This window comes from Nyctereutes procyonoides, unplaced genomic scaffold (assembly GCF_905146905.1).
Source record: "Nyctereutes procyonoides isolate TBG_1078 unplaced genomic scaffold, NYPRO_anot_genome, whole genome shotgun sequence".
NCBI classification, from domain to species: domain Eukaryota; kingdom Metazoa; phylum Chordata; class Mammalia; order Carnivora; family Canidae; genus Nyctereutes; species Nyctereutes procyonoides.
In genome coordinates this window covers 40,632,354-40,644,895 of record NW_026575139.1, presented here as the reverse complement: position 1 = coordinate 40,644,895, position 12,542 = coordinate 40,632,354, and the positions used below count along the sequence as shown (strand labels likewise).

Sequence of the window (12,542 nt, the reverse complement as noted above, 5' to 3'; positions counted from 1 at the left end):
CCACCTTTTGCTCCAAATCCCAGTCCTGGCTTAACTCCCAGTCTTCTGAGGGCCAACTCGTCAAGGTGCTTCTCCTCCCTGTGGGTGCAGCCTGTCCCGCCGCCAGCACTCAGGACTCAGTACGGGCAGGCCTGTTCTCCTGGCTTGGCACTCACAGAGGGAAATCAGCTAGAACTGGAAGCAATGGAGAGGTGGATGTCAATCCAATTCTGAAGTTCCTTGGCCATCCCTGCCACAGGGGAGTATATTACCAGCTGGCTCAGAGCCATTCACCACCCTCTGGGATTGTTTTCTCCCTGCAGAATCGCTTTTCCAACTTCTCCATCTTCCCTACATCCAGAAGCTTCCAGAACACATCCTGCCAATGGTACTTTCTTAGTCAAAAAGTCTCAGAGAAAACATTTCCCTGACCCCAAAGTGTTCACCTTTCCTAATCTTGGTCATTCACATGTAGCCACATACAAAGCAGGCAGAAATTTGAAATTATAAACTTTGAGTGAGCTCAACATTCACAGTGTCCTAGATCAGGCATTCAAGGAAGGATTCAGAGCCCTGTGCTTTCCTCCCTGATTGGGAGTGGCCATACAGGGGTCAGCCTAGGTTGTGTGCTCTCCTGTCCTGGAAGCAGTTCCTGGGTATGACTTTCTCTATCAGTAGACTTTTTCATATATTTTGTGGGCTTCTAATAACCTGGGTCACAAGAGTAGTTTGAAGGAAACATGTCAGAAGAATTGGGTCCACTAACAACTTAGGGCCTGTAAGTTGGTGATTTCTGGTGTTTTCTGGAGTGCTATGGAAGTGTCTATGGGGGTCCCATGCCCACGGCTGTGCCAGGTTGTGGGGTGAGCACAGCAAGTCCTCCCGCATCAGTTTCCCAGCAAATTTGGCAATATGTAAATGTTAAAACCAGCCAGCATATTATGGAGGAGAATACAGAATTTACAATAATTTTACGGTAAAATATTTTAATATGAGAACTTCACTGCAGGGTGCTCCAAGGTTCCAGATGTCTCCAAGGTTCAGGTGACTTTCTTCTAGTTAAGGCAACTTTGATGGAAATTTAAGAAACACTGTACTTAAGAAAGTACAATCATACAAAAGTGTGTAACATTTTAAAGGGAGTTCTGCTATGGCACTTATTAACTCCTTATTTTACAGTTAATTGGTGAGATACAGGCATTCTTATTTTATGTGATATACGTGTCATGAAAGTTATGTTCCAAGTCGTAATATTTGTAAATTGAATACTTGTAAATGCAATAGACACTTTTTAAGGAAACCTAAAATTAGTTTATAAATAATTACTCACTGAATCTTAGTTTTATACGTTTGAATTTAATAAAACTATTTTCCTTAAAGTGAAGGGAAAATAATTCACTTAACTATAATATAAGCATCCATTTATCTTGAAAATAGCTATTAGTTTGGCTTTCAAAAAATGTCACTTATATCAATACCATTGAATTTGTCTGATTCAGACCAATGAAAATTTAAGACTATTTTTGTTCGTGGATTTAAGTAGTCTAAGAAGTCTTTTTTAGATTTCTGGCCATATTAAATATTGAAATTATTTCTAATACTTGTATTGTCTTAATGAAGCACGTAGAACAAAACAGTTCAGTCACGAAGTTCCTCAGGGCAGATGATTAAATAACCATGAGATTAACCAGGCTAACTTCAAAGTTGATTTGGAATGTTGTATTACTTTTTGCTCTAAGCAATTATATTAGTCAAATATAAATGTTCAGAGTACATTTTCATTAACATGCTTTATATGTCCAGCTTACTTCCAAATGCTTTATTGGTCTTCATACAGTGTCATTATTCAATAAATGTTTAATAGAAAGGCTCATTAAAGTTTTATTTATTATACTTAATGCAAAAGAGTAGAAATGAAGATAAATTAAGTTGAAGTGAAATGGATAAAATGTAATTGAAATAATTTGGAGTACCATTTAAATAAACTTCTTCATTAATTTGGAAGTATTAAAAGTGTGTGACCACAACTTAAGATGTGTTCAAATATATCACTATGGAGAAAATAAGAATATTGTATTACTGGTTTCTAGCTTCTTTTAAAAAGACTATTAGCTTTAATCTAAAAATAGAAGATAAAATTAACTTAGCTTCCTTATTTATTAACTTAGCAAATGTCTGAGTTCAGCAACTACTTATACTTTCTTCTACATCTTATTTAAATCTTATATGATTATCACTGGCTAGCGTAATATATAGAAATACTTGTAGAACATTTACATTTTTTTCAATGACTTTTTTTTACTAGATTATAATCTCTTGCATGGGGAAAATATAAAAAATGTCATTGACTTAATCAACTGCTGTAATGTTGAAATAAATTTAAAATTTTTTAGTCCTATTAATCTAAAAATTCAATCAGTGAGTTAAGATAATATGGAGAAAGTATATGTTTTTCCAGAAAAATTAAATCAAGTCTGGCAAATTAGTAAATTAGCTTTGATTTGACTTAAATATTGTTCATACTAAGATAGAGTATTGGGTAAAACCAGAATTGTGACTGTTAGCTTCTCTGTAATTCGGGGCACAGCACAGGGACAGGCTCTGACTTTTTTTTCTTTTTTTAATATTTTATTTATTTAGAGAAAGAGGAGGTGACTAGGGGAGGGCCAGAGGAAAAGAGAAAATCCTCGAGCAGACTCCCCACTGAACATAGAGACCCGAGGTGTGGGGCTTGATCTCAGGACCCTGAAACCATGACCTGAACCAAAATCAGGAGTCAGTGGCTCAGTCAATTGTCCCCAGGCTCCCCAGGGACAGGCTCTGACTTAAAAAAAAAAAAAAAAAAAAAAAAGTTGGCTCGTATTGGTTTTGCTGGTAGGTGATGTTTGTTAACTATAAGCAGAATTGTGGTTAAGTTGTTGAAATGAGATTTTATTGAATTTTATATGTTTTTATTTCATTATTAGGCTATCAGCTGCAAAGGTCAACACAGCATATCGTACACTCTATCAAGGAATCAGACTGTGGTGGTGGAGTACACTCATGACAAAGATACGGATATGTTTCAGGTAACATCTTTGTTTTTCTTCTGAATGTGGTATAATTAACATAACGTCAGTTTTAGGTGTACAATGTAATGGTTCCATATTTTGTGCCTATTGCAAAGTAATCATCACAGAAGTCTAGTAATTTTTGCCACCACACATAGTTGCAAAGCCTTTTTCCTTGGGATGAGAATGTTTAAGATCCACTCTCCTAGCTACTTTCACATATACTGTGCAGTAATATTTACCATAGACACTAAGATGTACTTGACATCCCCGTGACACATTCTTTCTTTCCTTTTCTTCATGGACATTTTAGCACACTTTCCTTCAGTTCTGTATTTTGATATGTAATCAGAACTAGCACAGTAGCGTTTGGTAATGTACAAGGGGAAGAGGTAAGGATAACATAAAAACTAATTCCTATTTGGTTTTTGAAAGACTAAGGGGAAAAAAAGCCCTTAATTTTAAAACTGCAGACAGAAATTATAAAAGCTACATTCCTAGGTCTCAATGCAATAAAAATATGCATTAATCACAATAATAAAAATTTTTCAAAACCAACCACTTTGAAAAGCCAACATGTTTAAAATATTTCTTAAATAATACTTGAATCAGAAAGGACATTGATACTGCAATTTTTGGGCCTTTTTAAAAATTACTATGGGAACATTATGTAGCAAAATTCTTGAGATGTGACTGCATACTCAGAAGAAAAATATAAAATCTGAAGTGCTTTCATGATAGGAGAAGGGAGGAACAAGGAACTAAACATTGGTCTCCTTTAAAACTGACAGGAAATACAGAACAGGTTCATGACTAGTTTTAGTGGTAGATAATAGCCCAGAAATACACCAAAAGAAAGCAGAAGGAAGGAGATAATAGGAAAAAAAGTCATCAATTTAAGAAGATAATTAATAGTATATATAAGATTTGGTACTTTAAAACAATAGAAAATTAAAATTAAGGCTAATAGAGGGAAAAAGCAAAGTCAAATTGGGAACTATGCGGCTTTGCATTTCTTTATGGAATGTTAAATTATTAAATAAATGATAATGAAACAGGTGTCAAAACAGTATCCTAGATAATAACATCAAAAGGGGGGAAAAAGGGGGGGGAATAAGTAGCTCTGAAAAATAAGAAAATATGCCCAAGCTAGCTTCTAAAAAGAGAAATGTAAATTTACATCACACAGAGATCTGATTTTTCACTTACTAGATTGACAAAAGCCCAAATCTTTTTGTCAGAGATGTGGGGAAACCCTCTCCTATTCCTATAAATTGGTATGACCTCTGTGGGGCGGTGATTTGGAAATGCTTGTGAAAAATGAAAAATGCATACGCTCTTTGACTCGGCTCTTCTCTTTCTAAAGCTCTTCTATTTCTAGAGATTTACCCTAGAGATAGCCCTGCATACATGCAGAATGACATTTTTACCAAGTCATTGCTCAAAGCAAGGTTTAATAGCAAAAGATTGCAAACAACCTGAATGTCCTTCAGTACGGGACCAGTTCCGTAAATTCAGATACAGCCATACAGTGGCAGGTGGCCTCCAAGGCTGTAAAACAGAATAAGAAAAAGCTCCATGTATGGACATGGAAAGAGCTCCAAACATATTTAATGAATTAAATATTAACATTATTATATTGAGCCATTGATAATATATTCAATTAAGATTACTTAATCTTAAATGTTAATAAATTTAAGTTATTAAATATATTAAATATTAAACAGTATATTAATTATTAAATATTAGCATAGTTAAATGATTTAAATAATGCTTATATGCATTCAGAGTCTCCAAGAGGATAAATAAGACATTATTAAAGTGGTTGCCTCTGTTGGGAAGAGGGTTGGGCAGGTGGTACATAGGGAGGTATTTCACACTATGATTTTTGAACTATGTGAATGTGTTAGCTATTTTTTAAAAAGTTAAACAGGGGCGCCTGGGTGGCTCAGTTGGTTAAGTGTCTGCCTTCAATTCAGGTCATGATCTCAGGGTCCTGGGATTGAGCCCCACGTCAGACTCCCTGCTCAGAGGGGAGCCTGCTTCTACCTCTCTGTCTACCCCTCTCTTGTGCTCTCTCTCAAATAAATAAAATCTTTAAAATTTTTTAATTAAAAATGTAAAAAGCTAAACAACCCCAGAGTCATAGTCATAGATGTAGACCCAGTTATTTAAGTGCCTCAAAAGTAAGATTTATTATATTTAGGCAAAATACTAACAGTGGTTTTACTCTTCATGCCATCCTATTTTATAATACTTTAACTTTTTTTCTCTTCTCATTCTACCAGAGGAAAAAAATCTCTTCCTAAATAAGTAAATGCATATACTTCCCTGCTGATAACTTTATAGAACTTGATTATACATTTTAATACTTTCCCAAAATTATAAATGTACTTGCATGATTTTTTAAAGATTTTTAAATTGTTATTTTATTTACTTAATTTGAGAGAGAGCTCATGAGCATGAGAGAGAGAGAACACAGGGGAAAGGGGTAGAGGAAGAAGCAGACTCCCTGCTGAGCAAGGAGCCCGATATGGGACTCTATCCCAGGATCTGGAGATCATGACCTGAGCTGAAGGCAGACACTTAACCAACTGAGCCACCCAGGTGCCCCACTTACAAGAATTTTTACATAGGAAGTTTTTTACACATTTTACCTTAGAGAGTAGATGCTCAGTACCAAAAAAAGTGCAGCAAGAAAATTTTACAGTTGTTGGTGGTACATTTTTTACCACTTTAAAGTCAACATGTCACTGTGGTGGCACCTGTGATTTCATCACTGTTCTTTAGTGACATGTTGTGACAGAGATGACATATTCTTCACTATTGTACAATCACATTCCACTCACATTGCTCACTTTCTTCCTTCTCATCTCTGCAAATGCAGAATGAATGAAAGATTCATGAGAAGCTTAACATGAGATCTATCCTCTTGACAAATTAAGTGCACAATACGGTATTTTTACCATAGAGACAGTGTTATGCAGCAGATCTCTGGAATTTCTTCATGCTGCGGAGCTGAAACTTTATACCCATTGAATAATAATTCCCATTTCTCTGCACCCCCAACCCCTGGCAACCATGATGCTATGGTTCCTATTTGTTTTAGGTACCTCACGTAATTGGGATCATGCCGTATTGGTAATGTCCTTTCACTTCATCCATGTTGTGGCATGTGGCAGGATTTCCTTCTTTTTAAGGCTTAATAATATCCCACTGGGTGTTCATACCACATATTTTTTATTCCTTCACTCACCAATGGACATTTAGGTCATTTCTATAGGTTGGCTGTTGTAAATAATGCTGCAGTGAACATGGGGAGCAGATATCTCTTTGAGATTCTGATCTCAGGGTTTTTTTCTGATAAATACCCAGGAACAGGACTGCTGAATCACATGGCAGTTTTATTTTTAATTTTTTAAGGAAACTCCATCCTGTTACAAACTTTGGAATGCTTTCTGCATACTTCCCATCTTGTCACATAGAATATTTGAAAGGCTCAATATTTAATAAAAGTAAATTTTTACAACTTCATCAAAAGCATACTTCAGTGAAACTGGCATTATTTTTTTTAAGATTTTATTTATTTATTCATGATAGACACAGAAAGAGAGAGGCAGGCAGAGACATAGGCAGAGGGAGAAGCAGGCTCCCATGCAGGGAGACCGATGTGGGACTCGATCCTGGGGCTGTGGGATCATGCCCTGAGCCGAAGGGCTCAACTGCTCAGATGCTCAACTGCTCAGATGCTCAACTGCTGAGCCACCTAGGCGTCCCAAAACTGGCATTATTTTTAACTGCAAGTGCCTGCCAGTGAAGAATACAGTGGCCATTAGTACAGTTTGGTGCCACTGTTTTGATTCCTACTAAAGCACATGATTGCCTTAGCACTGTTAGAATAAATGTCAACACTGTGGAAAAGGCAAATGGCATGTTTGTATTATTATGAAAGCAATTTTGGCTTCATGGATTTGGTCCTTTAGAAAAGGTCTCGGGGACCCTCGGAGGTTCATAGACCACATTGAGAAATACTAAATTAAACTAATCTCTTAAATTTCATAGCTAAGAAATCTGGGTTTTTGAAAGGAAAGGTAACCAAGGCGTTAGTAGCAGAAGTAAGATTTATGTCTCTTGAGCTCTGTGTTCCTATGTAGTACGAGGTCAACCTCTTTAAATGAAGCATGGTAATTCAACAAGGATTTATAGCTTTACTAAGAAAACATAACACATTTGTCATTCTTACTCAAATAATCTGATTCCACTTGCAAAATAACTAGACATATTGGAGGACTAATATCAGGTCACTCGAAGCAGAGTAAAATTAAGCAGCTCTTAGGAGGCCCTGAAAAATCAAGCTTGTTTTAATTTTTTTCTTCCTTTTGCAAGCTTTTATGTCACCAACATATGATTGAAAAAGTTACTGAGCATAAAGCACTGTAGCATTCCTCTTTCTCAAGCGCAGACCTTGGTGTTGAGGGCTGTTCATTGCAGCCATTATCCATTAAAATGATTTCTAGGTTAATTGAGCATTTAAAGCGGAGCATCAGACTTAGCCAGAGTAGGGCCTTGTGCTGCCTTCCCTAGAGTGGAAACAGATAGTAGGCTCAGAACTCAGAAGTATTGTCACCTAAGGGAAAAAAATACCAATTTGATCTGAATTTAAGAGATAGGTTAAGGGTTAAAGATGGGTTAAGGGTGAGTTAATATAGCAACAATTTCATAGTAGTTATTTTCTGGAACAGGTATAAATAAAGGAATGAGAAAAGAATGTAGCTTCTGAGAATGTAAAATAGATAAAAAGAGTTTATCAAGTGACAAAAATGTCTTGCAGGGCCCCCAAGGGGCCATGTGATGTGTGATGCCAAATGCATCCTGATCCTTTGGGTAAGGAAACCAACCAGGCCTCAGAGATTGCTGTCTCATAGTCTTCAAGCCTGGGTGCTGGCAGACCTTATGGTTTTGGTTTTTGTTTGGTTAGTTTTTCATTTAGTTCCATTTATAGTACTTCTAGATAGTAATGTTTTATCAGCATCCACCTAGGTGAGAAAAGTGTTAAAGAATATCTACTTTTTAAACACTTATTTCTTAAAAGATGATACATGTGTCTCTCTCACAGGGTACCAGGTCCCTGCCACTTATCAGTTTCACTTCTTGAGCACCTACTATGTATCAGATACTCATCTAGTTACTGGAGGTAGGCAGCCCAGACTCCCATCTCATGGAGCCCACATTCTAGAAGAGGCAAACAGGCCACGAATAAGGCAGGAGCAACAGCAAGTGCCAAGGCCCTAAGGCAGGAGCAGGATGAAGGAGGAGGACAGTGAAATGAGATGAGCTTGGGGAGGTGGGGCCCTTAGGCCAAGTAAGAAATTGGAATTTTAAGCAAGGGAGAGGTATAATCTGATTTATATTTCTTAGAGATATTTTCAAGTGCTGTCTAGACAAGAATGGAAACCTCATGTGTAAAAACAGGGAGACCAGTTTGGAGACTAAGGTAATGCAATCCAAGGAAGGGCTGCTGGCAGTGAGAACTAAGGTGGGGAGACATGGAAGGATGGAAGCTGTGTTTGGGGGGAGTGTTGACAGGCAGGGTTAAACATGGGTGTGAAGGCGAGTAAAGAATCAAGAATAATTCTTCATTATTGATTTTTAGCTTGAGCAAGGTGGATGCTAGTTGTTGACACGGGGAATCTAGGGGGTTGAAGAGAAATCCAGATTCTGTTTGGAACATGTTACATTTTGACATGCTTATTAGACCTCTGAATGGAGATTGGCAATGCTGGTCTGAAGTTCTGGGTAGAGATCAGGGCTTTTTGGCTAATAATGGGATTAGACAAGATTACCTAGGGAAGAATCAGAAAACAAAGGGAAAGGGGCTATTTGCCAACTAGCCTGTAAGAGTTTCATTATTCCAATAGCAGATACAGGTATGCCAGGATATCCTGGCTGATGATAAGCCCTGGAAACCTCCACAAGAGCCGTGTCAGTAGAGCCCTGTGGTAGAAACTCTGCTGGCGCAGGCTGAGGAGAGAAGTTAAGGAGATGAGTAAGGAAATGGGAGAGTAGTAACTAGTGAGGTTTTTCAAGAAGTATTGCCTCTAAGTGAATCAGAGAAATGGGGCTGTAGTTTGAGAGCTTGCTTGTAAGTGAAGGAATGTATTTTTAAAGATGAGGAACTAGTCTAAGTGGAGCTACTCAAAGTGTGCGCAACCAAGCAGCCAAGGGTCTGTTAACAGTACAGAATGAACTGAGTAGGAAATCGAGAGGAAGAGTTTGGAAACTTTTACAGCACTTTTTATAGAACCTTGAAACATCCAAGCAGATGATCATTTTTCTAATATTCATTTTTATTGTACTTTTGAAAAGTATTGGTGACAACTTCAATTTAAAAAACAAATTGGTCCTTTTATCAGAGTCACAAAGTTTGAGAAGCTCCAGAATGTGTTTGATAGCTGATGATTAGATCTAGTAGTAGAGAGAGAGAAACTGATGATTGGCAGGGGTGAGGGGGGGAACAGTGTCAGGAACAAAATCCTTGGGAAGGAAAGACCAAGAGGGTCAATAGAGACCCCAGGCATCGGTAGGGAGATTTGGAGAGGTGCAGCAATATTCCATCCTCATCATAGGAGGGAAGTCAGAAAATAAGGTTACAGTTGCAGGGACAGGAGTACCATTGGTACAGGAAAGGTGAGAGGGAGGCCCTTCCAGGTGCTTCCATGCCATCTTACCTGTTACCGACTAGACTGGCAGACAACCAGACAAACCAAAACATCTCTCATATCTGTAAAATTTAAAGTGCTGAGTGATATTGTGTCATTGGTGTCAGTAAAATCCTCCCTATGGCTATTATGTGAATATCAGCCCTGTACAATTATCAGATGAAATTCAGAAACATCTTGGCTTGTCTACATGACTGCCCTTCAGAGAATGTAAGGTTGATCCAATACCCAAAAGGATGGGTTCCAAGTTTTTGCACATGGGGTGAGTTTTCAGAAGGAAAGTGGCTTAGGTTTTGTTTTTTTTTTTTCTGGCAAAAGTAACATGAGGTTTGTATCTGAAAGTATAAAATTATACTGGCACACTACAGGTTAGATGTCAGTGGAATTGAATTGATAAACAAATCAAACGTGACCAGTCAGGTAAGTATCATGACTTGAAATAATCGATCCTAGCAGTATGTTCCAGTTGGAATAAAATGTCATGTTTTATAGTCAATTTCAGTTAACTCATCAAGACATTAATTTAATACATTGGGATTAAATCAAAATGGCCTTTCCTGAAGAGAGTAATCTTTGTCGACAGTAACAGTTGTGTGACATTCTACCTAGAACGTGGTTTTAGCTTTGAGCTTAAAGAGTCTTTGCCCTCTTCCACGGAGGTGACAGAAATTATGTCAGAGACTGTCTTTGTGAGAACTCTAGGCAATTTTAGAACTTTCCATATTTCACTCCTGAGCTTCATTGGAATAAAGGTTCAGGACAAGTTTATTTCTGAGTTTAGAGTAGCCTTTATGTTATTTTTTTATTCTTCTCTGTATTTTTGAAATATTTTACAATAAGTATTTGTTACTTTTCTAGTTTAAAAACATTTTTAAAGTGAAATAAGTCAAAGACAAATACTGTATGATATCACTTATATGTGGAATCTAAAGAAAAAAAACCATAGAAACCAGAGACTAGAATGGTAGTTAACTACAGGCTGAGGGCATGGGGAAGGTAGAGAGGTATTGGTCACATAGCTGTAAGATGAACAGGTTCTGGGGATCTAGTGTACAGCATGGTAATCATAGTTAATAATATTGTGTTGTATACTTGAAAGTAGCTAAGAGAATGGCTTTTAAAAAAAAAAAGGCTTAAAAAAAACCACTCTGAATCAGAGCTTCTGAGTCACATACCCAGCTTTTAAATGAATTTAGCTGAGGGAAGACTCTGAACTTTAGAAAGATGAATTGATAAGATTTGTAATATTGCTTTAGATTTTTATGTTGCATTTTTTAACAAGTTATATGTTTTCTAAACCTGAAAGGCATACATTCAGGCAATATGCATCTATTCACAATGATGAGTTTCAGTGAACCCAGAGGTTTAGTTTATTCTAGATACATTTCATTAGAACAAGAAATTAAGGGTTGTAAAAAAAAAAGAGAGAGAGAGAGAGGAGGAAGAGAGAGAGAAAATAGATGTCTGTTGTCTGTTGGTTTAATAGAGATAGTCTATGCATGAAAATATGTGACATTTACAAAAGAAATTTAATAATTTTCCGGGAAGCAAACAGAGCTAAATGATGCAAGAGAATATATATTTGTTCACTTTTATTTCTTTAGATGAAAAATATATTAAATCTTATGTTTTAGACAGAATTTTGAGATCAGGATAAAGATACCTGAGGAATTGACTGTTGGGGGTCTTCTGTATATACATCTGGGGGGTTTATGTGTTTCTCCCCTCGTCAGCTTCTGAATCAAAGTCACTAGCGTTAGGAAAGAACATTAACATTCTATTTAGTGACAAGTGATTTATTTACATATAAATGATTTTAATTTAAAAAGTCTCTGGTGTATAAATAACATATATCACTGTTTTCTGGTCAGAGGTTCATAAAACAGCATTACATAAATGTTTTAATATTTTGTCTTGAGGATTTTTTAGTTGTGTAAACAAATACTTAACTCTTCCCAGTTCACAGGACAGAACAGTACCTATCTTACTTGCATTTATTGATTATGGAAACCTTTTTAGAACTGTAAGATCCTCCTAATGAAATATATTCTTTCTGGAAGCATTTAATCTTACCAAGGAAAGCAAGTCGACATAATATTATTGGCAACTTCTTAGACTTTCCCAAGAGAGATTTTTTTTTTAAATCCAAAATTGAAATGTTAAGGTCAGTTTTTTAAATCTTTAATCTGACTGCACCCCAAACTTGGGGTTGACTTGTATTGCCCTTCACATCATTCTCATTTACAGTGAATAATGGCAACAGGCATTTGATCTATGTCTGGGTTAGGGCTAGTCTTGTTCCATGCCATGAGTCACTGGTGGATTTACTTAGTGGGGAAAACCAATACCTGCTGCTGGGCAAGAGTTCTTTTGTTTGTTGTCTTTCTTTAAAATCTTGTTTTTCTCCAGCTGGAAATAGGGGAGTAAGCAGGGTGGGGTAGAGAATAATTTACTATTAAAGTAATATTTTCATCTGATCCCAGAGATACATTCTGTTGGGAGGCAAGCTCTAATGTTTTTCTCCAGAATAAAAAAAAAAAATTAGCTTTTCTCTTACTATTTAAAATCTGGTGATTATCTATATATCATATATCTATATTTTTATATAGAATAAAAAAAATTAGCTTTTCTCTTACTATTTAAAATCTGGTGATTAGATTATAGATTATCTATATATAATATAGATTAGCTTTTCTCTTACTATTTAAAATCTGGTGATTAGATTATAGATTATCTATATATAATATAGATAATATATAGATTATCTATTATCTATAGATTATAGATAACTATA

At 36.3% G+C, this 12,542-nt stretch overlaps 1 protein-coding gene across 1 annotated transcript in view; it reads left to right on the top strand.

Annotated features, from left to right (window-relative positions):
- PELI2 (pellino E3 ubiquitin protein ligase family member 2) overlaps positions 1-12,542 on the top strand; it is a 179,396-nt gene that overhangs the window by 152,761 nt on the left and 14,093 nt on the right. The window contains exon 3 of the mRNA XM_055303592.1: positions 2,946-3,047. Within this exon, the coding sequence (XP_055159567.1) occupies positions 2,946-3,047 (102 nt within the window). The remainder of the gene's footprint in view (positions 1-2,945; positions 3,048-12,542) is intronic.